A 23853-nucleotide genomic window follows, 5' to 3' on the forward strand; every position below is an offset into this window, starting at 1 on the left:
GGTATTTATCCTGGTCAGCAGCTCGGATTCCATCGAAACGAACGACGAGCGATCGTGCTTTAAGTCCTCGCCCGTCTCTCTCTATCTCCCCCCCCCCTCTACTATCGTCCTAGCGTTCCTTCGATGAATACCGTCCGCCCCCCCCGTCTTATTCGCAGATTTTAATTCCACAACGGTTCTCCATATTACACGCCCCGCCCTGTTCGACCGGTCGGAGTCTGTCCAGGAAATGTGTTCCTTCTCTCGGATCGCCCTTTGTAGAGTCATTGTATGCATTCAATTCGTAAGAAATTAATGGAAGATTTATTAGTCTCCAGCTTTGCTCATGATATTTCACTTGCATATATACTTGCCCCTGCATTATCATTCAGAGAGGAAGATATTTTTCCTATTGTAGCAGGATTGTGTCATACATTCTACCACTATCTCGACATTATAATATCAACTAGAGGATGAAGAGTAGGTTATTCTCATAATGACGTAGGAGAGCTAAAATGCGGGGAATACCTTATCTTTGGGTCTTGAGACTGGTCAGCTTATCACCGCCCTCATTACTATGGAAGCAGAGAAGAAAGGTATTAGCATTGCTATCGATGTAAGTGTCTTATTGTCCCGTTTCTATCTTCTTTCGCTTCCAACTGGTCCTTCTGACTTTCAGCTGACACAACATCTAGAGAGGTGGCACCTTCACTGATTGTGTAGGAAACCCGGGAACGGGCCGTTTGGAAGATGATGTTGTGATCAAATTACTCTCTGAAGATCCCAACAACTATCAAGATGCTCCTCTCGAGGGCATCCGGCGGATCCTATCCAGGCTCACCGGCCATGAAATCCCGCGAGGTAAATCGATTGATACCTCTCTAATCCAGAGCATACGAATGGGCACCACGGTTGCGACCAATGCATTACTAGAGCGCAAAGGAGAAAGAATCGCACTAGTAGTGAGTAAGGGGTTTCGAGACTGTCTGCAGATTGGTAACCAGTCACGCCCTCGGATCTTCGACCTCAATATCAAGCGTCCGGAGGTGCTCTATGAAGAAGTTGTGGAAGTAGACGAGCGTGTGACCCTGGAGGATTATGCAGAGGACCCTCAACGCCATATTACAGCCACCAATCCACGAGGGAGCACTTCATCTGATACTGACATCGTGCAAGGCCTCTCTTCTGAGGCAGTGCGGGTCCTGAAGCGCCCGTCTGAAAATATGGTAAAACTGCAATTACAAGAAGTATATGATCGAGGAATTCGCTGCATCGCAGTGTGCCTAATGCATGGATACACGTTTCCTGATCATGAGGCACTGGTGGGGCGTCTCGCTGGAGAGATCGGCTTTCACCACGTTAGCCTCAGCCATGAGCTTATGCCCATGATTAAGCTCATCCCGCGGGCCACTTCGGCATGTGCGGATGCATACTTGACCCCAACAATCAAGAAATATATCTCGGGATTTCAAGCTGGATTTCAAGGAGGCCTTGGCAAGGAAAGTGTCAAGAAGCAGGAAGGTGCCTGGGGAGCCCGTTGCGAATTTATGCAGTCAGATGGCGGCTTAGTCGATGTTGATCAATTCTCCGGCCTACGAGCCATTTTATCGGGTCCAGCAGGTGGAGTGGTGGGCTATGCATTGACGTCGTATGATCACGAGGCGAAGATCCCCATCATCGGGTTTGATATGGGTGGAACCAGTACTGATGTCAGCCGATATGGAGCGGGTCGCTACGAACATGTGTTTGAGACAACTACGGCGGGAGTGACCATCCAGTCACCTCAATTAGATATCAATACCGTCGCGGCAGGTGGTGGCTCTAGGCTATTCTACCGCAATGGACTTTTTGTTGTTGGCCCAGAATCTGCAGGAGCACACCCAGGCCCTGCGTGCTACCGCAAGAATGGTCCATTGACAGTGACCGATGCTAATCTCTTCCTTGGTAGGCTGGTTCCAGACTTTTTCCCCAGTATCTTTGGCAAGGGCGAAAATCAAGGGTTGGACGAACAAAGAAGCCGAGAATTGTTCGAACAACTGGCCCAGGATATCAACGCAGAAATGGCCCAGGGAGGACAAGGGAAAGGAATGACCCCGGATGAAGTTGCCTTCGGCTTTATCAAGGTTGCCAACGAGACAATGACCCGACCAATCCGATCCTTAACAGAAGCCAAAGGCCACGATACTTCTAAACATAGACTGGCCACCTTCGGCGGTGCAGGAGGGCAGCATGCCGTGGCGATTGCGGAAGGCCTTGGAATCCGGCAGATACTAATTCATCGTTATTCTTCAGTTCTTTCTGCGTATGGGATGGCCCTGGCCGATGTGGTTGACGAAAACCAGGAGCCAGAATCCAAGACTTGGAGCGATGATCAAGGTGTCCGACAGGATCTCATGGAGAAGATGGATCAATTGAAGACGAAGTCATCCCACACGCTACGAGAGCAAGGCTTTGAGGATGAATCGATTGTATATGAAGAGTATCTCAATATGCGGTACCGAGGCACGGAATCCGCTCTGATGATCTTGAAACCCAGCAGAGAAGAGGCCAATCTTCTATTTGGCGGGGAAGACTGGGCTTTTGGCAAGGCCTTTGTCTATCAACATGGGGAAGAATTCGGATTTACTCTACCGGACCGAGATATCATTGTTGACGATGTGCGGGTCAGAGGTATTGGGAAGAGGTTTCAGATGTCCGAGAAAACGGTGGATGCACAACTTCGAGAATCCCAGCCACGAGATTTAGTGGAGGGCCGAGAATACCGAAAATCCTTGGTGTATTTTGAGGGCGGTCGACATGAAACACCCATCTATAAACTGGGTGAATTGCAGATCAATGATCAAGTCAAAGGACCGGCGATCCTTGCCGATGATACTCAGACCATCGTGGTGCCACCCGGGGCCTCTGCCCTTCTCATCAAGACTCATGTTGTTGTTCATATTGGTGAATCTGGCGCCAGCCTGCCTCAGATCAGTACCGAGACAGTAGATCCGATTCTCCTCAGTGTCTTTTCCCATCGATTCATGGCCATTGCGGAGCAGATGGGACGCGCTTTACAGAAAACTAGTGTCAGTACTAATGTCAAAGAAAGACTCGATTACTCATGTGCTTTATTCGACGCCGAAGGTGGATTAGTTGCGAATGCACCTCATCTCCCCGTTCATCTCGGAAGTATGTCCACCTGTGTTCGTATGCAAGCTCAACTCTGGCATGGCAAATTGAAACCAGGCGACGTCATCGTGTCCAATCACCCCGAGTTTGGTGGCACTCACCTGCCTGATATCACGGTTCTTCAACCTGCTTTTAGTGACGGAAATATCATTTTCTACGTCGCTTCGAGGGCACATCATGGTATTGTTCACTGTTTTCCACGCATTTTGATAAAAACTAACCTTGTATCATCTCAGCTGACATAGGTGGCATCTTGCCTGGATCTATGCCCCCTCACTCCAAAGAGCTCTATCAAGAGGGAGCTACGATCAAGAGCGAGAAACTGGTTTCCGAGGGCGTATTCAATGAAAAACGTATCACGGAGCTATTGTACAACGAGCCGGCCCGATATTCCGATTGTAGTGGAACCCGGTGTCTGGCCGACAACCTCAATGATCTTAAGGCTCAAATTGCTGCCAACAAAAAGGGAATCAATCTGATTAGCGCCCTGATTGAAGAATACGGGGAAAAGGTTGTTCTGTTCTACATGCGTCAGATACAAGATAATGCAGAGCTCAGTGTACGGAATCTCCTCAAAGAGATCAGCCTCAAATTCGCCGGGCGCGATCTGAGGGCAATTGACTATATGGACGATGGTACACCTATTCAGCTACAAGTATCAATCAATGCGGAAAAGGGCGAAGCGGTCTTTGATTTTGACGGAACAGGTCCGGAGGTGTACGGTGAGTTGAGAGAAAGATCTTTATATACTGCTTTCTGCTTTCCCAGGCTAATCTTACGCTCGTAGCCAACATCAATGCCCCAGAAGCCGTCACATATTCTGCAATTATTTATTGCCTGCGATGCCTCATATCCGACGACATCCCGCTAAACCAGGGTTGTTTAAAACCAATCGATGTCCGCATTCCCCAGAAGAGCCTCTTGTCTCCATCAGAGTCTGCTGCAGTTGTTGGAGGGAATGTTTTAACGGTAAGAGAGATAAGAGTCATGCAAAATGCGCTCTTCGTGTGTTGATGTTTTCTACAGAGTCAACGAGTGACCGATGTCATTCTGAGATGCTTCCAAGCCTGCGCCGCCTCACAGGGAGATACCAACAACCTGACGTTCGGATTTGGCGGTAACAAGGTAGGTGAAGTGGAAAAACAAGGATTTGGATACTACGAAACCGTCGCTGGTGGGAGTGGCGCGGGACCTCACTGGGAGGGCACATCAGGAGTGCATACTCATATGACTAATACGCGTATCACCGACGCCGAAGTTTTCGAGCGACGATATCCCGTTGTCCTGCGGGAGTTTAGTCTACGAGCCAACTCCGGTGGAGAGGGACAACATCGCGGGGGGGACGGGGTCACCCGAGAGATCGAGTTTCGTATCCCTGTCCAGGTTTCTATCCTCTCCGAACGTAGGGTCTTTCATCCGTACGGACTGGAAGGGGGTGAAGACGCCAAGTGCGGCCAGAATCTTTGGGTGCGTCTTGTTCAACGACCTGATGGCGAGTGGGAAGAACGAGTTATCAATTTGGGTGGGAAGAATTCTGTCCAGATGCAACCGGGAGAGCGTATTATCATCCAAACTCCTGGAGGTGGGGGATGGGGCCGAGTCGGCGACCAACACAAGCTTCTTCATCCAAAGGATGCCCGTCTCGGCTGGCGGGGAGGTTCAATTGCCAACCGAGAAGCCACTCAGGGTGCAAGTATGTGAGTTCTGGTTAAAGAAGTGGAAGAAGCAGCATCAATCCATGTTTATCAAATCAAGATCAAATTAAAGCTGTATATGGGCATATATGAGTATAGACCACCCAGTGTTAGTAAAACGCCGTATTAAGGCGTAGTATTAAAAATTTAGAGTAATGTTATCAAGTATATACCCAGATACCTACCTACTCAAGGCACTTAGTGTGAAGGCGATCAAGAACATCTACTGGGCCGGGTTTTCTTGCCCCACCCCGTTTAGCTACGATGCCTCGTCATTAACCAGGTTCATGGGCCAAGATCATCCTAGCAAGCTCGATCATCTATCAGAGATCTATTCATAAAGTTCTATCTCTACATGATAGTTGTTGGATCACATAGATCATACATATTCAGTCCTTGTTATTGGTGATTCCTACAAACCATGCAGATTTCACGATCTGTCACAGGCGAATTATGCCTCACTGTCCTCCTCACTAGTAGCCTCAATATTCTGCTTGGAAGGACTGGCGCCTTTGCTTCTCTTGTCTTGATCTTCATCAGATTGGGCTCCATCCTCCGAGTACATCGGTCTGGGCAACGACTCGCCATGTCCCTTGAGAGCTTCCTCGATATCAGGGAGGATCTTGACCAGGGCAGCGAATTGGGCAATGGGCATGGAGATCCCCTGCGGAAGTCCGTATCAGTCTCCGAACATGCTGGAGCATTCACCGCGGGCCTAGGAATCACTAACCTTCTTGCCCGGAAGCTCCTGGCCATCCTTTTCGTAGTACTCACGCACACTGACCATGGGCTTGCCGCGAAATGAGGAGACGATCACTCGTCGCATTTTGGAGATTTCCCAGTATTTATCACCATTCGTATCCACCTTCGAGGTGCCTGTCTCCTCCGAGCCAACTTTGGCCTTCTTAGACTGGAGACCGGTCCCACTCCCAAGAGTTTGCTCATCCGATGAGCGCTTGCGAGAAGCCATGAGGAAGAGTGGATGATAAGGTAGAGAGATGCAGAGAGCAAAGGCGCGTCAATACGCGTCGGGTCACATGGTGATAATATGTCTTCCCAATCTGGTAAGCTGATATGATAAGGCGTATAAACAGTGCAAAGAGTGCAAATAAGACATAAGAGTGTACATGGTATATACCAATTATAGACTATGTACCTCTCTTCAATACTTGAAGTTGCAAACTTTGTAGACCATGGGCCATATCTAGCATGCCAACATTATATATATATATAAAAAAAAAAAAAAAAAAAAAAAAAAAAAAAAAAAAAAAAAATTTACTTCATGAACATCCACTTTTACATCTACATTGATATGGTCATCATCATAATGCCAAGACCCGTAAGCCTTGTAAAAGAACTGAGAAGACAAATCCCTGTGCCACACTTTCGACCTGGAGACTATCGAAAATTTTCTCCAGAGCTTCCCGGCTAGCAGCAGCCCCCATGACACTGGTAAGCGCCTGTGGGATTCCTCGCTGAACAAATAGCCGACGTGCCTTATCCCGTACCTGCTCTTTCTCTTCCTCAGTGGGTGGTGGGGGCCAAGCCTTGAATTCTTCTTCTGTCGGGAGAGCGTTCTCACGAAGTTTCTTTAGGTACTCGCCAATCGCATCGTCAGATGTGTGGCTTTCAATCATGGAATCCTGCAGCAGGGTACGAATCGTTTCAAGGGTTGGGCTACCTGGCCGTAGGATATAGGACCTGGCCGCATTTAACAGGGTGCGTCGGATATTCCACGCCGAGGACAGTGTATACAGCTCATTGATAACCGCAAATATCAACTCGACTGCAATCTGAGTCTCATCCTCAGTGATAGGCTTTGGCTGTCGACGCGTGTTTTGCGAAATGATTTTCAAATCACTGCTCGTCCTCGTGTGATTCGGAAGCGGGGCAGGTATCGTGCCAGGGACTTCTTTACTTTGCACCCCCTCGACGTGACTATTCGACTCCATGGTCCACACGTCCTGTTCATCAGCAGTGAGCCTAACGTCATGGTGGATATCACTGGAAGACAACCGAAGGCTCTCCTCTCCAGACATTTCCGACGAGGGATTTGGCGACGACATAGATAAGGAAGATTCCTCTCCCTCGCTATTTCTCAAGGCAGAATGATCATTGGTAGCATCTGCGGGAACGGTAGGAGCATGGTCAGCCCCTGGGGCACTTCTATGGGGCACAGGCTGTCGGTTGGAAGTGGTGCTTGGCTTTCTGCCATGGCCAGTCACCCCAAAGACCCCTGTCACGCCATCAAGGACTGCTTTGCCACCCCCAGCCACCCCTTTGGGAGCGTTGGTCAGCGCTCCCAATACACCCTTGCTCATATTCTCGAACGTAGTTTGGCTTGGGAAAGAATATCCAGTTTTGGTCACTCCTGTTTCGTTGATGCCACTTTCCTTTTCCAAAAATCGGCGCATTCGATCGGTTTCGGTAAGAGACTCATGCTTCGTAGCTTCCTGCAAATATCGCTCCAAATCCCGAGACAGGTGGTGCCTAGTCTTACCTTTCCAAGCAGGTAGAGTGGAAAATTGCTCGGAGAAGCCCTGTATTCCGTTCAGTCGAGCTACAGTCTCTAGCATTTCATGCAAAGACTGAAAGTCACTGTATTTCCGGAACACCATCCATCCGGTGGAACGAGTGGAGGTTGGTTCAACCTGAACCAAATAGTCCCATGTTGGTTTCGATTTGATAATCCCCTTCTCTCTCCCGGCCGCATCATCGTCTACCATTACCTGAGCTCCATGGAGGCTCACAGGTGGGGGCGGGGCTTCGTCTCGGGGTAAATTGGCTGTGTCTACTTGACCACTGCTCACTTGGGTATCAGTTGCAGATTGTGGCAACGAGCTGACAGCATCATTGACACGGGAAAGTGGTATGTCTTCATCATGGTTGCTTTGGACCCGGGGTTTCGAAGCTGTGCCCTGCATATCCTGCGAAGCAATCATAGCGCTCAGACGTTTTGCCTCTCGCATGGCCTCCTCTGTTGCCATATCTCTCTGATCTGGTGGGCTTTCAAGAGCCTGTGATAGAGCTTTGTCGTTAGGCGGCTCGGAGAGTACCCTCTTTGCATCTTCTGAGATCCTGGAGGAATTGACGCCCTGGTTCCGTGCACCTTCGACGCCAGCATCGATTGCATGCATGATCTCAGATTCGCCACCCTGGAGTAGGTAGATGATCCAATCGTTTATGAACTCGGGGCGAGAAAGACTGATCACCGTTGACTCCAGTACAACTCGAGCGAATATCTCCCGAAGAAAATCCCTGACGGGAGAGCACCGGTATGCTTTAGGGTCGAGGTAATTCGACAGGATATCATCTGCTATCATGTTCAGCTTTTTCCGCTGTTGCTCCTTGGACAACACATTGGCCAGGCTGCTATCCGGTGCATTTTCAAGGTATTGCTCTACAATCTTTTGGGCTTCCACTGGCGAGGACCCAGCCGCAGAGAATGCAGCGGAAAGTTCGTTCAGGAAAACAATAATTATTGAGGATGAGTTCGTGAGAAATTGTAGGAATGTCTCTTCGGTCCGTTTACGAGACAGGTGAGACGAAATGGTCGTTACGAAATGGGTCAAGGTTCGTCGACAGGATCCGGGAAACACTGTTTCTCCTGGGAGAATCGGCTCATACCAGTATCTTCATCTTTAGTCAGCCAAGGGGATCAGTTACCAAGGGGGATCTTGGCCGTACTTCACATAGTCCTTCACGACCGCATCAGTCAGCACTCTCAATGCAGCGGCAGTTGCTGGTCGAAAAGTTCCGTATTCGAGATCTGAGGTTGAGAGATCTTCCGGTGGTGCGACAATATTACCATCAGTTCCCTCATCACGGGTAGCAGAAATCGTGCGGAGGGGCCAGTCTAGCAATCTTTTGGAAACCTCCAGGGCGAGTTCGCGCCGCTTCTTCGGCGCTGATAGTATGTCGTTGTTGTTTGAATGAGCCGGTCCTTCCCAAGATGCATGTAGAATGGCTCCTAGCGCTGCACCGATCAACAAAAGCCCAAGTCGTCCCAAGATTATATAGGTTCCGATGACAAGTAACCCCAATACGCCGAGGAGCCTTTCATTGCTAGAAGTCGATAAGAATTCAAGAGCTGAATCGAGACATCCCTTCAGCAGGCCTGCTGTATGATTGGGGCGTTCCAGTGAGGAGGTGTGTTGTATGTGTTCAGGAGAAGCTGTCAGCTCCGGTGTGGTGGGTTTGGTCGCGGGCAAATCATCGCTGGAGGGTTCCATGGTGATTCTAAGAGGTGAGTTAAATTTGGGCAGTTAAAGCAAGTATCAAAGTGGTTCACACCTCCATTCCCCTCCCTTTGGACATTCATGGAAAGAAAGGGGAGCCAATGCTGCGGATGATTCTAGGAGATCGCCGCATGGAGGAACGGTGGTCAGTGCGGAGGTTTGCTTGGCTGCAATTGGGCGTTTTCCCTTCCATAACAAGCATTACAGTAGGGATATTTATAGAGTCAAATGTACGTGTAGATAAACGTATATAATATTTAATAACGATAATGTATCCATTCATAATTGCCTCACAGTCATTAAGACAAGTCAGGCATCTAAAGCTAAACAGAATGGAACTTGCTCTCCGCTATCCGAGTGAATCTGGGCATTCAAAGTGCATGAGAATCATGCCAGACGTAAAGAGATTGCGGGATGGGTTCTATCTAATGTTCTCTAGTATGTTCTATTCAGAAGGAAATCATGGTAACAACATCATGTCCCGATCTCTCTCTATCGAGCTCGCACATACTTGGTGTGCGAACCCTGAGCAACGATCACAAGACCATCCTCGGTCCTTTTTGAGATCGTCACGGTTGTAAAGGCAAGGGATTTGCCAACCTTGTTGGCCCGACTTTCAATTTCAAGCCAATCACCGTCAGTGGCCGTGGAGAGATAATTGACATGAATATCTGTGCTGACCCCCGTAGAGTCCAATCCGTGGGAGGCAATGGCCATTCCACCGGCCCAGTCAGTCACACAGGCTGAGAAAGCACCGTGGAGGGTGCGCTTGGAATTGAGCTGGCGAGGGCCGACTTGGAGTCGAGCTCGCACCACACCCTTTTCAGCCTCATAAAGTTCAATCTCATTTAGAAGGAATTCATATATAGGGCTGTTGGGGCGAGTACGATCCCACACTTTCTGGACCTGTTGGAGTTCAGTGCTCATGGTTGGAGAAGATGAAAAAGAAAAGATAAAGATGGAAGAGAAAGGAGGAGAGAAACAAAGAGAGAGGGAGAAAAGGGATTTTCGGGATCGGGTCCGGAGAAAGTCGTTGACCGAGTGGAGTCTAAATGCGCTTTCTCCGATGCCGAGATTGTCTAGACAACATCTGGGATAAAATGAAGTGATTGACGTCTTCATCTCCCCAATAAGTGAGGTGGCTAGCAATGCTTGCAATCAAGGAGATGTCGAATGCCCCTCTACAAATTTAGTAAAAAAAGAACCTACGTCAGATTATTCATCAAGAGCAGAAAAGGGGGAGAGTCACTAACTCTTGCACACTATAATCAATGCGACCATTAGAATTTAGTGATCGCACTTTCGCATCTTCAAATTTCATCTTTCGCTCCTGTTCATCATGGTTGATATCGTCTTCTCCTGATGTAAGCGTCGAGTCTTTCTTCTGCGTACTGCGCCTCTTTTGAAACCCGTCGTAGAGTGTCTCGAGGTCGGGGTCAATCAAGGTCTGGAATTGCTCTTCAGAATCCAAAGACGAATCCTGTGGGGTTCCGGACTGGGTGCGCTTGTGCCCTGGTTGACTGCCAGTCGATCTACCAGCGGGGACTTCATCGGCATTCAACCCCAGATGGCGGTTCAACAAGCTGCTCGCGACACCGGATGTGAAATTGCTCCAAAGAGATCCCACACTTTGACCCATGCGATCTTTGAGAATCGAAAGGCTTTGGCCTGATGCAGTCCACAGACTTTTCTTCACTGAGGGCAAGGGTTGAGGCTTTAGACTTGCCATCGCTGGGGAGACTAGCGGCTCGATACGATAACTCACAGGATCCGATGGATGAAAGATGTTGTAAAGGTCGCGACATTTAGGTGCAGAATCGATCGCAGAGTTGTCAGTCCGGTCAACACCACGTGAGTCGCGTTTAGAGCCCTTGAATGACCCAAATGCGGTGGAATCAAGTTCCACGTCCAAAGCACTTTTTCGATTTCCTGTGTCTAAGGAGGAATATCCAGCAATGGTTTTCCCTTTTAGCATTTGGAAGAGAGCGATGGGAGAGCCCAGGCAGAAAAACTCTTCACATTCAAAATCCAAGGCACGGGACCCTCCACCTCGTCCATCCGGGGCATCCTCGCTCTCCTCTGCCCTGGCATTGCTCTCCTGGGTGCGGTCAACACCCCTTGGTTGGCGGCATAAAATATCGAATAGGATTGCACTCCCTAGAGAATGGCCGCAAAGGCTGACCGATCCCTTGAAAGAGGGATTGCGCTTCTTATAGAGTTGAAGAATGCGATTGCACTCTTGTTTCACAATGTTGGAAATGTGCTCACAGTATCCACTTTGATAAAGCAGTACATCCATTGCCAGGTCTGAGATAAGATTTCGCACGGCAGGCACACTTTCCAATGTGATATCTGCCAAGCTGGGGTATGCATCATCCTCGAGTGTGTCGGCATCCGTAAGATCAAGTTCCTTCCGGTTCTGTCGGACTCCACGATAAGGAAAATCCAGGAGATGGCGCCAGCATCTAGACAGCAATTAGTATGGAGGATTGGAGGTGACCCATGGAGAGATAGCAGCGTCCTCACTTACACAGGAAGCACTTGTACACGACAATTGCCATCGCTATCTCCAAACGCCGAGTTGAGTGCTTGGAGGTCAGGCGAAGCTTTATAGACCCCCTTGAGCGTCTTTCGAAGGACATTTACGTCATGGATAAAGTTGATACTTTCCAGCCGCAATCCAAGTCGCTGGCCGATACCATGGGTTACCAAGACCAGATGATCGACCTCCCGCTCTCTATCTTCACTATCGACCTTTCTCAGATCTTCCATTTCCTGTTCTTCTTGTCGACGGGCTTGTTCCTCGAGTTCCGCTGGATTTTGCGGTTCCCCTGCGAGAGATGACATCTGTCGTTCCAGCGTGGACTTGGGCCGCATTTCAAGAGGATCAGCTTCGATCACATTCCTCGCAGTTTGCTTGTCTGCCGAATCTTGCCCTATATCCTGAGGAAGCTTCAGGACCGAGGGTCCAGAACCGGCACCACTGGCTGTCTTGTCGATGGGCTTTCGTTCTTGGCCCCGAGGGTCTACTGCATCTTTTGCCCGCCTGGGTTCCACCAAGCCACGCACGACCTTTGTGCCGGGAACACCGCCTAACTTTTGGTACACGGTCGTGCTGACGCGGGACATAAAGTCGTCGGTGTTGATCCAGGCTGTAGAAGCATCTTGGTAGACAACAGTCCTATTCATGTAGGCCCCAAAGAGACGGTGCTGCTGGGAATCAGACGTAGGTCCTAAGGAGGGTTCGTTTCCTGGAATTTGGGTAATTGGCTCGGTTGAATCGTGACTACTTGGTAGGCCGATATCAGATTGGGAATTATGGTGGTCCATTTCCCCCTCTGATCGAGTCTGTCCATCTTTGGTGGCCAGCTCGGCTGATTTCACCTCCTGTTCTGTCCGCCACGGGCGTAATTTCAGATAGCCTTCTTCTAGTTGGGTTGCAAGATTCTCTTCGCAGGGTTTCAGGTTGGAGCCATCTTGAAAGAACCATGTTCCACGACGAACTTCGTAGATAGGGCCGATCCAATAAGCCGGGCCAAGCTCTCGATCTTCCACATCTACATCAAAAAGGTAATCCTCATTCACGGGGACCTTCTTTGACACTGGGTCTGAGGACTTGGGCTGGGCTTGGGAGCTTCCCTTGGAGTCTTCAATGTCTGATAAGCGGAGGTACGTTGTTTCGATCGACAGCGAGTCTTTCAATGAGAAGGGAATGAACTTCTTGGGTGGGGGTGGAGGTTTCTGGTCGGCTTTCTTGGGATCGAGAAGGGCAGGCTTGCGTTTTGGTGAATCCACTGCATAGAACCATCTCACTTTTAGTGGCGGGCAATCCGAGGGATAATGACGCAGGCTCAACCTGTGTCGATGAGTGACCGTGTGGTCTTCCCCCTGCGAGCGCTGTAGAGCATCTGATCCCGGTCGATCAGATTGGGGGGTGGAGCTTTTCGGGGTACTCCATGGAGAAAAAGACCCCAGAAATGATTTCTGGTCGACACCCGCCATGGCCGTCGGCCGCGCCCGGTACAAGAGCTTGAACCGGATCAACGTGAATGAGTCAAGGCGTACAATGTATGAATATCGAGAATTCCTGCGAATTGCATTTACCGGGGTTTCAGGGGAGAAGCAATGTGGGTAGGATCACAAAGGTGGAGTTGTTTTGGAGGTTCAATTCCCGCATGATGTAATCCATTTTGCGGGTGATCATCTACAGTTGACAGCAACAACTCCATAATTAGTTGATAAGCAGAAGTTTCTTACTTTTTGAGGGTTCCAATAATATCCCGGGAGAAAACACCGTTGAGCCTTGGATGCATGAATTTGATAACATATGTGCATTTGGGTAAAGCTTTCTTTTACAGGATCATCATATGTATTCCACATCAATGTATGTATTTACTGGTACAGTATATATATATAATCATAAACAATGAGGTTCAAGATACAGTAGCTCCAAGTACCTAGGTACAGTAGTCCACAATTTCAGTTCAAACATGGTATCCACCAGAAGTATCCTCTCAGGTAAGAAGATCAGCGCGGTGAATTGATCCCTGGCGACAGAGCCTCACATGGTGGTCCCCATGACCCTCGACGAGCGCTAGAGTAAGACGGGAATGATCGCAATGAGCTTGGGTGTTAATGGATGGGATGAAGACATATCACCAGGCCTCCTGGCCACTGAGCCTGTTGAAATGAAACCCATTGATCCAAGAATAGCCGAAGTTATAGAAGTAGAGGGAAGATGAAGAGATCCAAAAATACCTTGTTACCTAGCAACTTCGACGTCATCAGGCAGACTAATTGAAATGATAACAAGGAGGCTGAAGTAAGCACCTGTAAAATACCTGGAACCACATGTGATAATATAGGTAAGGGGCGTATACTCTGTGTACCGGACCGTAACAATACCATACCAATACTGGTGCAACATACGCCATGCGAAGGTGGCTCATCGGACCCCACTCTCTCCGTGTCTCTTCCGTCTTCCTTCCCCCCTCCTTCTCCTCTCCTTGTCAATTTCCACGAGTATTACTTGATTACTCGGAGGCCCAATTCCCCTGTGGTGACCGAAATCTGGTCCTTTTCCACCTTTCCTGATCGGTTGGGTTTCTCTCTCGTGGTCCGCCCTGAACCACCCCACGTTGGTCTTTTAAGATGAACGCCCTAAAGCTCCAGAAGTCTGTACCACTCTTGATCCTTTTTAACCGAGATTTGTTCTCTGACACCCATCTTCGTTTTCAGGCGATTCCCGCAGCTGGACCAGGGTGAGATTTTCTCCCTCCAGGACGCATTCCATAAGCTGGATATCGACGACCGCGGTTATCTGGACGAAGCCTCGGTGATCAAGGCGACCCAGCAGTCTGAACGACAGCCGTATGATGTGGTGCGCCAGGCCTTGAAAGGTGTGGAGCTCGACAGCTCCCGGCGCGTAGAGCTAGAGGACTATATCGATGTATGTGGCCATTCCGTCTCTTCCTGCATCGCACCTACTTCCAGTGAACGAACGGTGGGAGCTAACGCCGGTTTCAGTTAGTAGCGAGACTCCGTTCGGGGCCTGCTCCCGGCGCTCAAGGTGGATCTAGCCCCGCGGCTGTGATTCAAGGAGCTGGGGCTGGAGCCGGCGCGGGCGCTGGCGGATCCCGTCATGTTTCCAAGGGAAGTGTTGGTGGTAGAATTCACGTCCAAGGCTCATCAGCCAATGTCACACATACCATCAACGAGGATGAGCGAACTGAGTTCACCCGGCACATTAATGCCATTCTGGCTGGCGATCCGGATGTTGGCCACCTTCTGCCCTTCCCTACCGACACCTTCGAGATGTTCGATAAGTGCAAGGATGGTTTGGTGCTGGCTAAGTTGATCAACGACAGTGTGCCAGACACTATTGATGAGCGTGTCCTGAACAAGGCAGGGAAGAGAATCAAGGAATTGAACGCCTTCCACATGACTGAGAACAACAATATTGTGATCAACTCTGCCAAGGGTATCGGCTGCTCGGTTGTGAACATTGGAAGTGGGGACATTATTGAGGTTCGTGAGCACTTGATTTTGGGTCTGATCTGGCAGATCATTCGTCGTGGCCTGCTGGGCAAGATTGACATCAAACTCCACCCCGAACTCTACCGACTCCTGGACGAGGATGAGACTCTGGAACAGTTCCTACGCCTGCCCCCGGAGCAGATCCTACTCCGTTGGTTCAACTACCATCTGAAGAACGCGAAATGGGACCGAAGGTAAGCTGCCAGCAATTTTTTAAAGATGATTCGAGTAATCATTAATGAGTTTGCAATGTAGAGTCTCAAATTTCTCGACAGATGTCAAGGATGGTGAGAATTACACGGTTTTGTTGAACCAACTGGCCCCAGATGTCTGCTCTCGCAGCCCTCTTCAGACCGGAGACTTGCTTCAACGAGCTGAGGAGGTCCTTACCAATGCCGAGAAGCTGGACTGCCGAAAGTTCCTGACACCGACCTCACTTGTGGCTGGAAACCCGAAGCTGAACCTTGCCTTCGTCGCTAATTTGTTCAACACGCATCCGGGCTTGGATCCTATTACGGAAGAGGAGAAGCTCGAAGTGGAGGACTTTGACGCCGAAGGAGAGCGTGAGGCAAGAGTGTTCACGCTCTGGCTGAACTCACTAGATGTTCAGCCATCGGTAAACTCGCTCTTTGACGACCTACGCGATGGTAGCATTCTCTTGCAGGCCTACGACAAGGTCATCCCCGGGAGTGTCAATTGGCGACACGTCAACAAACCCCCGGCATCCGGTGGCGAATTGATGCGTTTCAAGGCTGTAGAGAACACGAACTATTCTATTGAGCTTGGGAAATCAAACGGCTTCTCTCTGGTGGGCGTCCAGGGTGCTGATATTACTGATGGTCAGCGAACTCTCACTCTCGGGTTGGTATGGCAGCTGATGCGTCGGGATATCACCAACACCCTCTCTGCTCTGGCTCAACGGCTAGGCAAGCGTGAGATTACTGACTCGGAGATGATTCGATGGGCCAACGACATGTCTAAGAGCGGTGGCCAGTCTTCCTCGATCCGCAGCTTCAAGGATAAGTCTATTGGAACTGGTCTGTTCCTTCTGGATGTGCTGAACGGCATGAAGAGCAGCTATGTCGACTATGACCTGGTCACCCCTGGTCGAACTGATGAAGAGGCGTACGCCAACGCTAAATTGAGCATCAGTATTGCTAGAAAGATGGGGGCTACCATTTGGCTGGTACCGGAGGACATCTGCCAAGTACGCTCTCGGCTGGTCACCACCTTCATCGGTATGTTCAAAACCCCCTTGTGTGACAAAAGTATCCGGTTTCTGACCCTTTTTTTTAGGTTCCCTCATGGCTACGCACGAGAAGATGTAAGGACATGCTCCACTATGATAGTATTGCATATCTATCCCCCAAGGGAATTACCGAGCTTGCAGCAGTATTGAAACTACGCTCCTGGCGAATCTTATGTTATTTTCTCTCATTGATTCCTTATCATCCAAATACTTGTACATCTGCTTTCAATGTCGATCCCAGCGAGTGGAGTAATTCGCAATTAAAATGAGCGAATTTCTAAACAGCAATCAAGACCGAGTGAACTGGAACCGTAAAGATGCTCATATATAATGTGAGAGTAAGATTGTCGTTTCTATGGACTTCTTTCAAGCCTTGAGCCTGGCCCTTTGCTTTGTCACATATACTGGCTCTGGAGGGCCTGACAGGTATATGACTAGTCGTGTTCACGTGGTGGCAGGTTCCTTGCCAACTTTGATGACAGGATTGGAGAGATCTCCCCCGCAAATCCATATAATCCATGAAAAACAGATCTGGCATGACACAGCAGTGGCTAGTTGGTCCGCAATCAATGAGCATTATGAAGCGATGGTGGATCAAACAGGAGATTCGCCCTTGACAAATTGCCATTCGGGCTAAGGTGACCTGGGAAGATAGGTCAGAAGAGAAAATTGTTCGAGTGGTGTAAATGTATCTTAGTCGAGACAAAGCCTTGACACTAGATTATCAGATACAAACTGCACAACAGACTGGGCCCAGTAAAGATCCCCAACCAGAAGAAGATATTGCCCACAAGCCTTCGACCTCGCATCAGGCGGGTTCGGCTCAATGAGACAAGTGGAAGCTGTGACATTTGCAGAATTAACAAATAGCCTCGGAGACGTCGGAAGATACACAGCATGATTAATTCATGTACACATGCTGATAGGAGAAATGTCATCAAGCTGGCTGACACACGAGAGAGGTGAAATGTGCTGATCGAGCTGTGATAGACATGGCGCAGTAGGAAGTTATGCACTGGACGATTCCAGTCACGGGCAAACTGATCCCATGAGACCGAGTTCCACCAGTCGGCATAGAATCCACGATCAGCAAATCGGGTGATCTCTGCTAATGCATTGAGCTGAGTGGTCGTCAGCTGGCATCTCCGAGAATCCGTTGTCAGAGTACACTTACCACACATTCCCAGATCACATAGAATGCCAGGAGATACTCCATCATAAAAGGAAATAATAATTCGCTTAAAACCCACGGAAACTCCTGTAATCTCTGCTGCATCGTGAATCCTTTCTCCTTCATCTGCAAGGTCGACATGACGACCGGATATATCCAATTTTGCGAGATGGCAATCATGACCACAATGATACCAAAGGTGGCCGCGGTCTTTTCGGCCACATAGACCCAGTTCACGCGCTCTGTTCGCGGATACTCTAGCTCATAGACCAATGTGGGCAGCGTGATGAAGTCGCAGAAATTACTAATGGTCAAGTTCCGAGGATAATGATTCGTCGACGAAGAATGGCCTCGAAGGCCGTCGGACAAAAGCTCAATCTCGCGTTCAAGTAACGCTCTCAAAGATTCCATCTGGTCTTTCCCCAATGGGGTCCCGCTCTCAATTCTCCCCGAGAGTGCCAGGAGATGGTCTGTAGCACTGGATCTCCGAAAGCTTCGGTGATCCACAGAGCTTTGATGGTCGATAGGTTGCCGATGTTTAATTTGATTAGGGCAAGCGATGTCCAGATCACCCCCCGTGCCTCTCGCAGAGGTATGTAAAAGAGACCGATTTTTTTCATCGCTGTGCTTGTCTAACCGCCGCAACCGGATCGTTAATAACTCCCGCTTTCTGTACAGCTCAGATACTTGTAATGTTGGTCAGCATATCTGTGGTTCAAGCATAGAAATGGCCAGGGATAACTTACAGTACCCATTGAAGGAAGAATAACTATGCTGCTTCATCAGCATCGTTAAACAATGTAAGACCATGAAAACAGTATGTGTCCATGGCCAGTCACGATGATAAGTCCACCAAACAGCAATAGCCAGGTATGCCGTCTGCCAGATCTGCAGCTTTCGCATTAGCCACCTTTTTCATTCCCTATTGTTATTCAATATTCTCACGTATTACATTTTGAATGAGCCACCCCAGAACGCTCCACCGTAGATATCCCCGGAGAACGGCCCGCTGGAGACCGAGACAAAGGATTGTCGACCAACATAAAACAAAGTCCGATATGCCTAAAACTAGGACATCTTTGCGGAACATCAGGTGGATAATCTCATTTTTGCCCCAGAGAGTGCCGTAGACCCTCCAGTTGTTGGCAGCGATCTTGACCAGCAGCAAAGCCACCCCAAGCCAAAAAAGGGTGAAAAACCCATGAAATTGGGAGGAATAAAAGTTTGGATTTTGACGGTCAAAGGTGCTTAGCTGCCGAGTAAACTCCAAATCTTGAAAGCGAAAGCGACGTGTTTCTGAATCTAGGCCACCAGTGCTCTCGAGATGTAATTTGTGATGGAGAACTTCCTGGAGCAGCTTGGCGTCCTCCGCCGTTAACAAGTATTGACCTGCTTGATCTGTCTCCTGGAGCTTCACCGACACACTTTGTCCGTTTGGAGCTTCATCAAGCTCTAAGTCGCTAGACGTGGAGGTGGACACGAATTGTTCTTGTAGAAGGTCACCCTGGTCCGAGGATATCATGGTGAGGTTCACATGAATATAAGGTAAGTATCTTCAACTGCACCCTTTTTTGTGTATTCTCTCTTTGTTCTTTCTCTTTTCTGTCCAACTTCACAGATGTGCAAGCTTCTTGGTCCGGCTGTTGCGGGTATTGTGGCAAATTGGAGTAAAAGATATGACGTTGATGCTTGAGATTTAGACGACCGTATAATTTTCAAGTCAAATCGATATGATAACAACAATAATAACTAAAGATCAGCGATGAATTTGGTTGTCTTGTTCTGGTGACAAAGGTGAGAGGTGATACTCATGTTCTCCGCCCGTGACCTTGTCACTGACCTTGACAACCGTTTCCTTAACTCCGAGCTCTTAACAACCATGGATCTACCGCAGGTCCAAGTTCCTGGCTCGGAGCAGATCAATACTCCGGGTCATTCACAATTAAATTCCAATCCCTTGAATACCAGCAATTCGACCGATGTGGACATGAATGGTACCCAGCAGACAAGCGAGATTGACGTAGCTCCTGAAGTGATCCCTTTGCCGGATTCGCAGCCAGATCCTCTCAAGAGAAAGAATACTGACAAGTTTTTGGAGTAAGAGAATCTCCCATGCTCCCACTCACTACAGTCTCTTGCCTCAAGCTCTTGAGCTTCATGACACTATGGCACAGGTTGTTGGGGAATCCTACTCACCTCAAATGACCCAGCTCACCTTGTCTAGCTTTCTTACCTCTCCATTTGTTGAGATCACCGTCGGTCAAGGGGAGGATGAAACAGTTCTCAGGGCTCACCAGACCCTTCTCCTCGAGTCGCCCTTCCTGAATGAATTCGTGGGCAAATTCGACACAGCCGGTCCAGTAAGTCATGATCTAAGGACAACCAGCAATTGCCATGTCGCTAATACTACGTGCTTTCTTAGCGGAGTATTCTCCTCCCCACCGAGAATGTCGAGGCATTCCGATGCTTGCTTCAATTCCAATACACTCGCGACTACACCGTGACGCAAAGCGAGGAACCCTCAAACGAGACAGATGACAGTGGAGAGCAATTGCTCAGCCACGCGCGTATCTACACGCTTGCCGAAAAGTTGGGCTTGCTTCATCTGAAGAGTCTGGCCCATAAAAAAATCCACAAAGTCAATGGCACGCCAGGCGGCGAGTTGGCCTACGCCCGCTATGTCTACACGCACACCCAACCTGATGATACCACCATCAGAAGACCTGTCGCCTCGTATTGGGCCTCCCGTGGCCATATTCTGCGACATGATCTGGAGGGCCAATTTAAAAAGCTTTGTATCGATGTGCCGGAGTTCGCCTTCGATGTGCTGACAATTGTGATGGACCGCAATGAGAAAAACACAGAGGTCGATTCGAGTATTCGTGGTAGTGCTAGGAAGCGTCTTCGTGGTGAGAAGTAATACACACTTAAAGAGCCAGTGCTTCTGGGCCTGATACCCCCTTTGCGTATTGCGTATTGATTCAATAGTTAGATTTGGGTTTTGATGTGGGTACTCTACATCTAGACAAGCCTTTTCCTTCTGTATGATCTTGCCATGAAGGCATCCTGAACTTTGGAGATTTCTAAGTTCTGAGGACTACCCAGGAGATGAATCATATATCATAGATCCTTTGTCAGAAGAGAAAATTAATACATGTAATCTATTTTCATGAATCTCATTGTCGTGACTCAAAGCTTATTGGGCCAGGCTCTCCACCTCGACAAGAGCCTTTGGTGCAGAGGTCAGGTTATCGGAGCCGTCTTTCGTGATGTGAACGTTGTCCTCGATGCGCACACCTCCCACGGCCCAGTACCGTTCCAAAACATCCGCATCAATGTACTTGCCCAACTCCGGGGATTTCAGGACAGGATCGATGATAAATCGACAGAAGTAAATCTGAGAAGCTACGTTAGCAATGATCAAATTTCCTCTCACAAATACAATGATCAGCTTACCCCAGGCTCAACGGTGATGACAGAGCCCGTTGGCAGGTTGCCGCGCACACGCAGATACCGGAACATCTTGTCCTCATCCGCATAGTTGGGATAGCCACCGGTGTCATGGGTGTCCATTCCCAGGTAATGTCCAAGGCCGTGCGGGAAGAAAGCCACGCTGATCCGCTTCTCAAATAGCTCTTCCTCCGTACCGCGCAGAATTCCGAGCTTCAACAATCCCTTAATTGCGATGCGATGCGCCAATGCATGGACATCATCCCATTTGACTCCATCCTTTAACACGGCAATGCACTGCGACTGCATCTCAAGGACAATCTCATAGATCTGCCGGGTCTCCAGTGTGAACTTACCGTCCAAGGGGATCACGCGGGTGATATCGGCACAGTAAGTCTGATATTCACCACCCGCATCGATGAGCAGGTTCTTTTTCCGCTGTTGGGTGACTGAATCAACGAGGGGCTTGTCGTTGCTGACATAGTGTAGCGTCGCACCACTTTCGCCACTGGCAAAGATGGGGTGGTAAGACTGTTCCCGACAACCATTGGCAATACAAGCGCTGATAAAGACGCCCTCCAACTCGCGCTCGTTGGTTGCAGCTTGAGCCGCCTTGATGACGGCGATATGAGCCTTGGCGGAAATCTCGTTGGCCCTTCGCAGCAGCGCCACCTCGTACGCATCCTTCACCACACGAGCGTCACCAATGACATCCTTCAGAACAGAGAGATTTGTTGTCGAGAATCCCTGGAGCTTGACATCCTCCGACACTTGTTCCGAGATGGCGAAAATGGGTGCTTTGCCGCCCTGATTGGCCGCAATGGCAGCCAGAGTAGCATTGACATCTGTGGTATAGAGGACACGATCAACATCATAGAGATTTGCAGCCTCCTCGGGGGACATAGGCAGGCCGGACCAGATGACAGAGTCCGCATCAATGGGAGGAATGAACAAGGTCAACTGGTCTGCTTTGACATCGTAGGCCACAGACGCATCAGGCAGTAGACATCCCGTCAAGTAGAAGAACGGGCGACGTTGCCTGTACAGTCAGTGAAGGGCCTACAGAGCGATCCCAGGAACAATGAACTTACCTGAATGGCATGGTCTCGTCGTTGTCCTCAATGAACCGTGTTTTTTGCGCCTCCAAGTAGAGAACGCCAGCCTCGCCATGACGAGCCTGGAGAGACTCGGCCACACGACGAGCGTGGGCCTTGGCTGGGTATTTAGTAGCAAGAATTGTGTCAACCGATGCCATGGTGAGTTGAGTTGAGGAAGAATGTCCTAAAAACGAGGGGAAAAAAGTTTTGCGGGGCAGATGTTTGTATTTACCGGGTCGCATGGATTGCGGGGCCCTTTATCTATGGGCATCCGGTTGATGGAATTTCAAAGAATCTGATTGGTTTCATGACACATTGATACAATCCCTACCCACACCTTATCGACCTGGACTATGTGTCTCGGACGCAGATATTTCCTCAAACTCCATTTGCCATTTATCCACCTCTGCAAACTTCATGGCGGCAGCACGCAACTCGGCACTCATGTAGCGTCGACCAGACACTGTCTCGGCCTCGGAATCACTTGCGTCCGAGTCTGGTGGGGAGGATAACGGTGATGATGATGGTGAGGAGAGGAGTAGTTCATTTTCCTTATCCATATCTCCCCTGGCTGGCTTCTGTGACTCAGACGGCTTGGGAGCCGGGGCTGATTTGGCCTTGGACTTCTTTGGTCTTTGATTGGATTGAGCTCGATCGCTGCGGAGGGGTCTAGGTTTATTCGACGAGGCACGTTGCGTTCTTTTTGACGGCAAACAGCTCAGTTCATCCTCGTCGCTGGAGGCCGCCGCATGCATTCCATCATCGCTTTCGTCAGTGAGGGGGTCACCGTCGCCCGCCGTTCGGCGTTTACGGCGAGGTTGGCGTCGACGGGGAAGCAGCCTTTCCCGAAGTGCTGCTGTGGCCAGCTGGGCCGTGTCTTTAGACCTCTTCTTCTCAGAGATCTGGCGAATAGCGGCTGGCGAGCGCGGCGCTGCAATAGAGCCTTGAGTACTCTCCGGTGGAGGTGGACTGCTACTAGCGGGCAGTGCCATGGTTTGACTAAACAGTTCAGGGAATGGTATAGGTTGTGGTGTCTCTTCCGATCCATGGGATGAGCGCCTGCGAGGGACTGGTGTAACGCTGGGTGAATCCTGGACAAACCCTGGGGCCTCCTCCACGGATGATTGGGGTACTTGTATTTCCTCGCGCTTGCGCTTGCGGGATTCGCCAGATGATGGTAGCGACCCGGACTCAGATGATGATGAAGATTGTTCTTCCGGGTTCAACAGTAGTGATTTTCCTCGTGGCAGATTCAAAGGTGTAGACTCATCCTGGGGGCTTAACCCTCCCAGGAAGTCTTCGTCATCAAGTTCTGATGAGCCATCTTCCGCTTGCATCATCTGCAAAATGCTCTGTTGGCGGGGACGTCGACGAAAATTGCTCAAGACTGAGCTTTCGAACCCGGGGGTACCTGGAACACGCGAGTTCGCATCACCTTTTCGACCCGCAAAGGATAACGTCGAAGAGTAGCCACGAGATCTTGTCGGAGGCCGGCTGCCCGTGCCAGGACGGCTGCCTGTACCAGGCCGGTCGCCAGTTGGCGATGATTCAATGGCTTGTTCATAGCTGGTAGCTAAGGGTGTTTGACTGCGGAGAGTTTGTCGAGGGTCTAATGTAGACTTTCGTTCTGGCGATTTGGGGTGGGAAACCTCATCGCGTATTTCTGCTGCAGGCTTGGGAGCCTTGGTGGATCGATTCCGCTTAGGAGCAGGGCGCGGCATATTTGAGATGCTTGGTGATTTGAGTATTGAGTAAGATCACAGGCACA

The 23853-nt window shown here is 49.6% G+C and overlaps 10 protein-coding genes across 10 annotated transcripts; 3 read left to right on the forward strand and 7 right to left on the reverse strand.

Moving 5' to 3' along the window:
* Positions 1–556: 556 nt before the first annotated feature.
* On the forward strand, positions 557–4851 carry N7503_004699 (uncharacterized protein; the record flags this gene model as incomplete). The annotated part of the gene is made up of 5 exons (XM_057064246.1): positions 557–595; positions 675–3330; positions 3387–3872; positions 3938–4119; positions 4177–4851. The coding sequence occupies 5 exons, from the start codon at positions 557–559 to the stop codon at positions 4849–4851; spliced, it is 4038 nt and encodes a 1345-aa protein (XP_056921989.1).
* A 444-nt stretch (positions 4852–5295) lies between these two features.
* On the reverse strand, positions 5296–5814 carry N7503_004700 (transcriptional coactivator p15/PC4 family protein; the record flags this gene model as incomplete). Its single annotated transcript, XM_057064247.1, has 2 exons — positions 5296–5508; positions 5575–5814. The coding sequence occupies 2 exons, from the start codon at positions 5812–5814 to the stop codon at positions 5296–5298; spliced, it is 453 nt and encodes a 150-aa protein (XP_056921990.1).
* Positions 5815–6166: 352 nt separating this feature from the next.
* On the reverse strand, positions 6167–9076 carry N7503_004701 (uncharacterized protein; the record flags this gene model as incomplete). The annotated part of the gene is made up of 2 exons (XM_057064248.1): positions 6167–8477; positions 8532–9076. The coding sequence occupies 2 exons, from the start codon at positions 9074–9076 to the stop codon at positions 6167–6169; spliced, it is 2856 nt and encodes a 951-aa protein (XP_056921991.1).
* A 498-nt stretch (positions 9077–9574) lies between these two features.
* On the reverse strand, positions 9575–10009 carry N7503_004702 (PaaI family thioesterase; the record flags this gene model as incomplete). The annotated part of the gene is made up of 1 exon (XM_057064249.1): positions 9575–10009. The coding sequence occupies one exon, from the start codon at positions 10007–10009 to the stop codon at positions 9575–9577; it is 435 nt and encodes a 144-aa protein (XP_056921992.1).
* A 121-nt stretch (positions 10010–10130) lies between these two features.
* Positions 10131–13084, reverse strand: N7503_004703 (DDHD family phospholipase; the record flags this gene model as incomplete). The annotated part of the gene is made up of 3 exons (XM_057064250.1): positions 10131–10263; positions 10336–11547; positions 11613–13084. The coding sequence occupies 3 exons, from the start codon at positions 13082–13084 to the stop codon at positions 10131–10133; spliced, it is 2817 nt and encodes a 938-aa protein (XP_056921993.1).
* Positions 13085–14233: 1149 nt separating this feature from the next.
* Positions 14234–16446, forward strand: sac6 (fimbrin; the record flags this gene model as incomplete). The annotated part of the gene is made up of 5 exons (XM_057064251.1): positions 14234–14256; positions 14321–14531; positions 14609–15312; positions 15374–16356; positions 16415–16446. 5 exons carry the CDS (start codon positions 14234–14236, stop codon positions 16444–16446), a joined length of 1953 nt encoding a protein of 650 aa, XP_056921994.1.
* Positions 16447–17083: 637 nt separating this feature from the next.
* N7503_004705 (Sterol O-acyltransferase ACAT/DAG/ARE) lies at positions 17084–19060 on the reverse strand (the record flags this gene model as incomplete). Its single annotated transcript, XM_057064252.1, has 4 exons — positions 17084–17488; positions 17542–18224; positions 18285–18426; positions 18491–19060. 4 exons carry the CDS (start codon positions 19058–19060, stop codon positions 17084–17086), a joined length of 1800 nt encoding a protein of 599 aa, XP_056921995.1.
* A 357-nt stretch (positions 19061–19417) lies between these two features.
* N7503_004706 (uncharacterized protein) lies at positions 19418–20458 on the forward strand (the record flags this gene model as incomplete). Its single annotated transcript, XM_057064253.1, has 3 exons — positions 19418–19635; positions 19763–19898; positions 19961–20458. 3 exons carry the CDS (start codon positions 19418–19420, stop codon positions 20456–20458), a joined length of 852 nt encoding a protein of 283 aa, XP_056921996.1.
* Positions 20459–20734: 276 nt separating this feature from the next.
* On the reverse strand, positions 20735–22243 carry N7503_004707 (aminopeptidase P family protein; the record flags this gene model as incomplete). Its single annotated transcript, XM_057064254.1, has 3 exons — positions 20735–20935; positions 20995–22027; positions 22080–22243. 3 exons carry the CDS (start codon positions 22241–22243, stop codon positions 20735–20737), a joined length of 1398 nt encoding a protein of 465 aa, XP_056921997.1.
* Positions 22244–22423: 180 nt separating this feature from the next.
* Positions 22424–23806, reverse strand: N7503_004708 (uncharacterized protein; the record flags this gene model as incomplete). Its single annotated transcript, XM_057064255.1, has 1 exon — positions 22424–23806. One exon carries the CDS (start codon positions 23804–23806, stop codon positions 22424–22426), a length of 1383 nt encoding a protein of 460 aa, XP_056921998.1.
* Positions 23807–23853: the final 47 nt, after the last annotated feature.

The sequence above is a fragment of the Penicillium pulvis genome (assembly GCF_028828015.1).
Source record: "Penicillium pulvis strain IBT 33274 chromosome Unknown contig_23_segment0_segment0, whole genome shotgun sequence".
NCBI classification, from domain to species: domain Eukaryota; kingdom Fungi; phylum Ascomycota; class Eurotiomycetes; order Eurotiales; family Aspergillaceae; genus Penicillium; species Penicillium pulvis.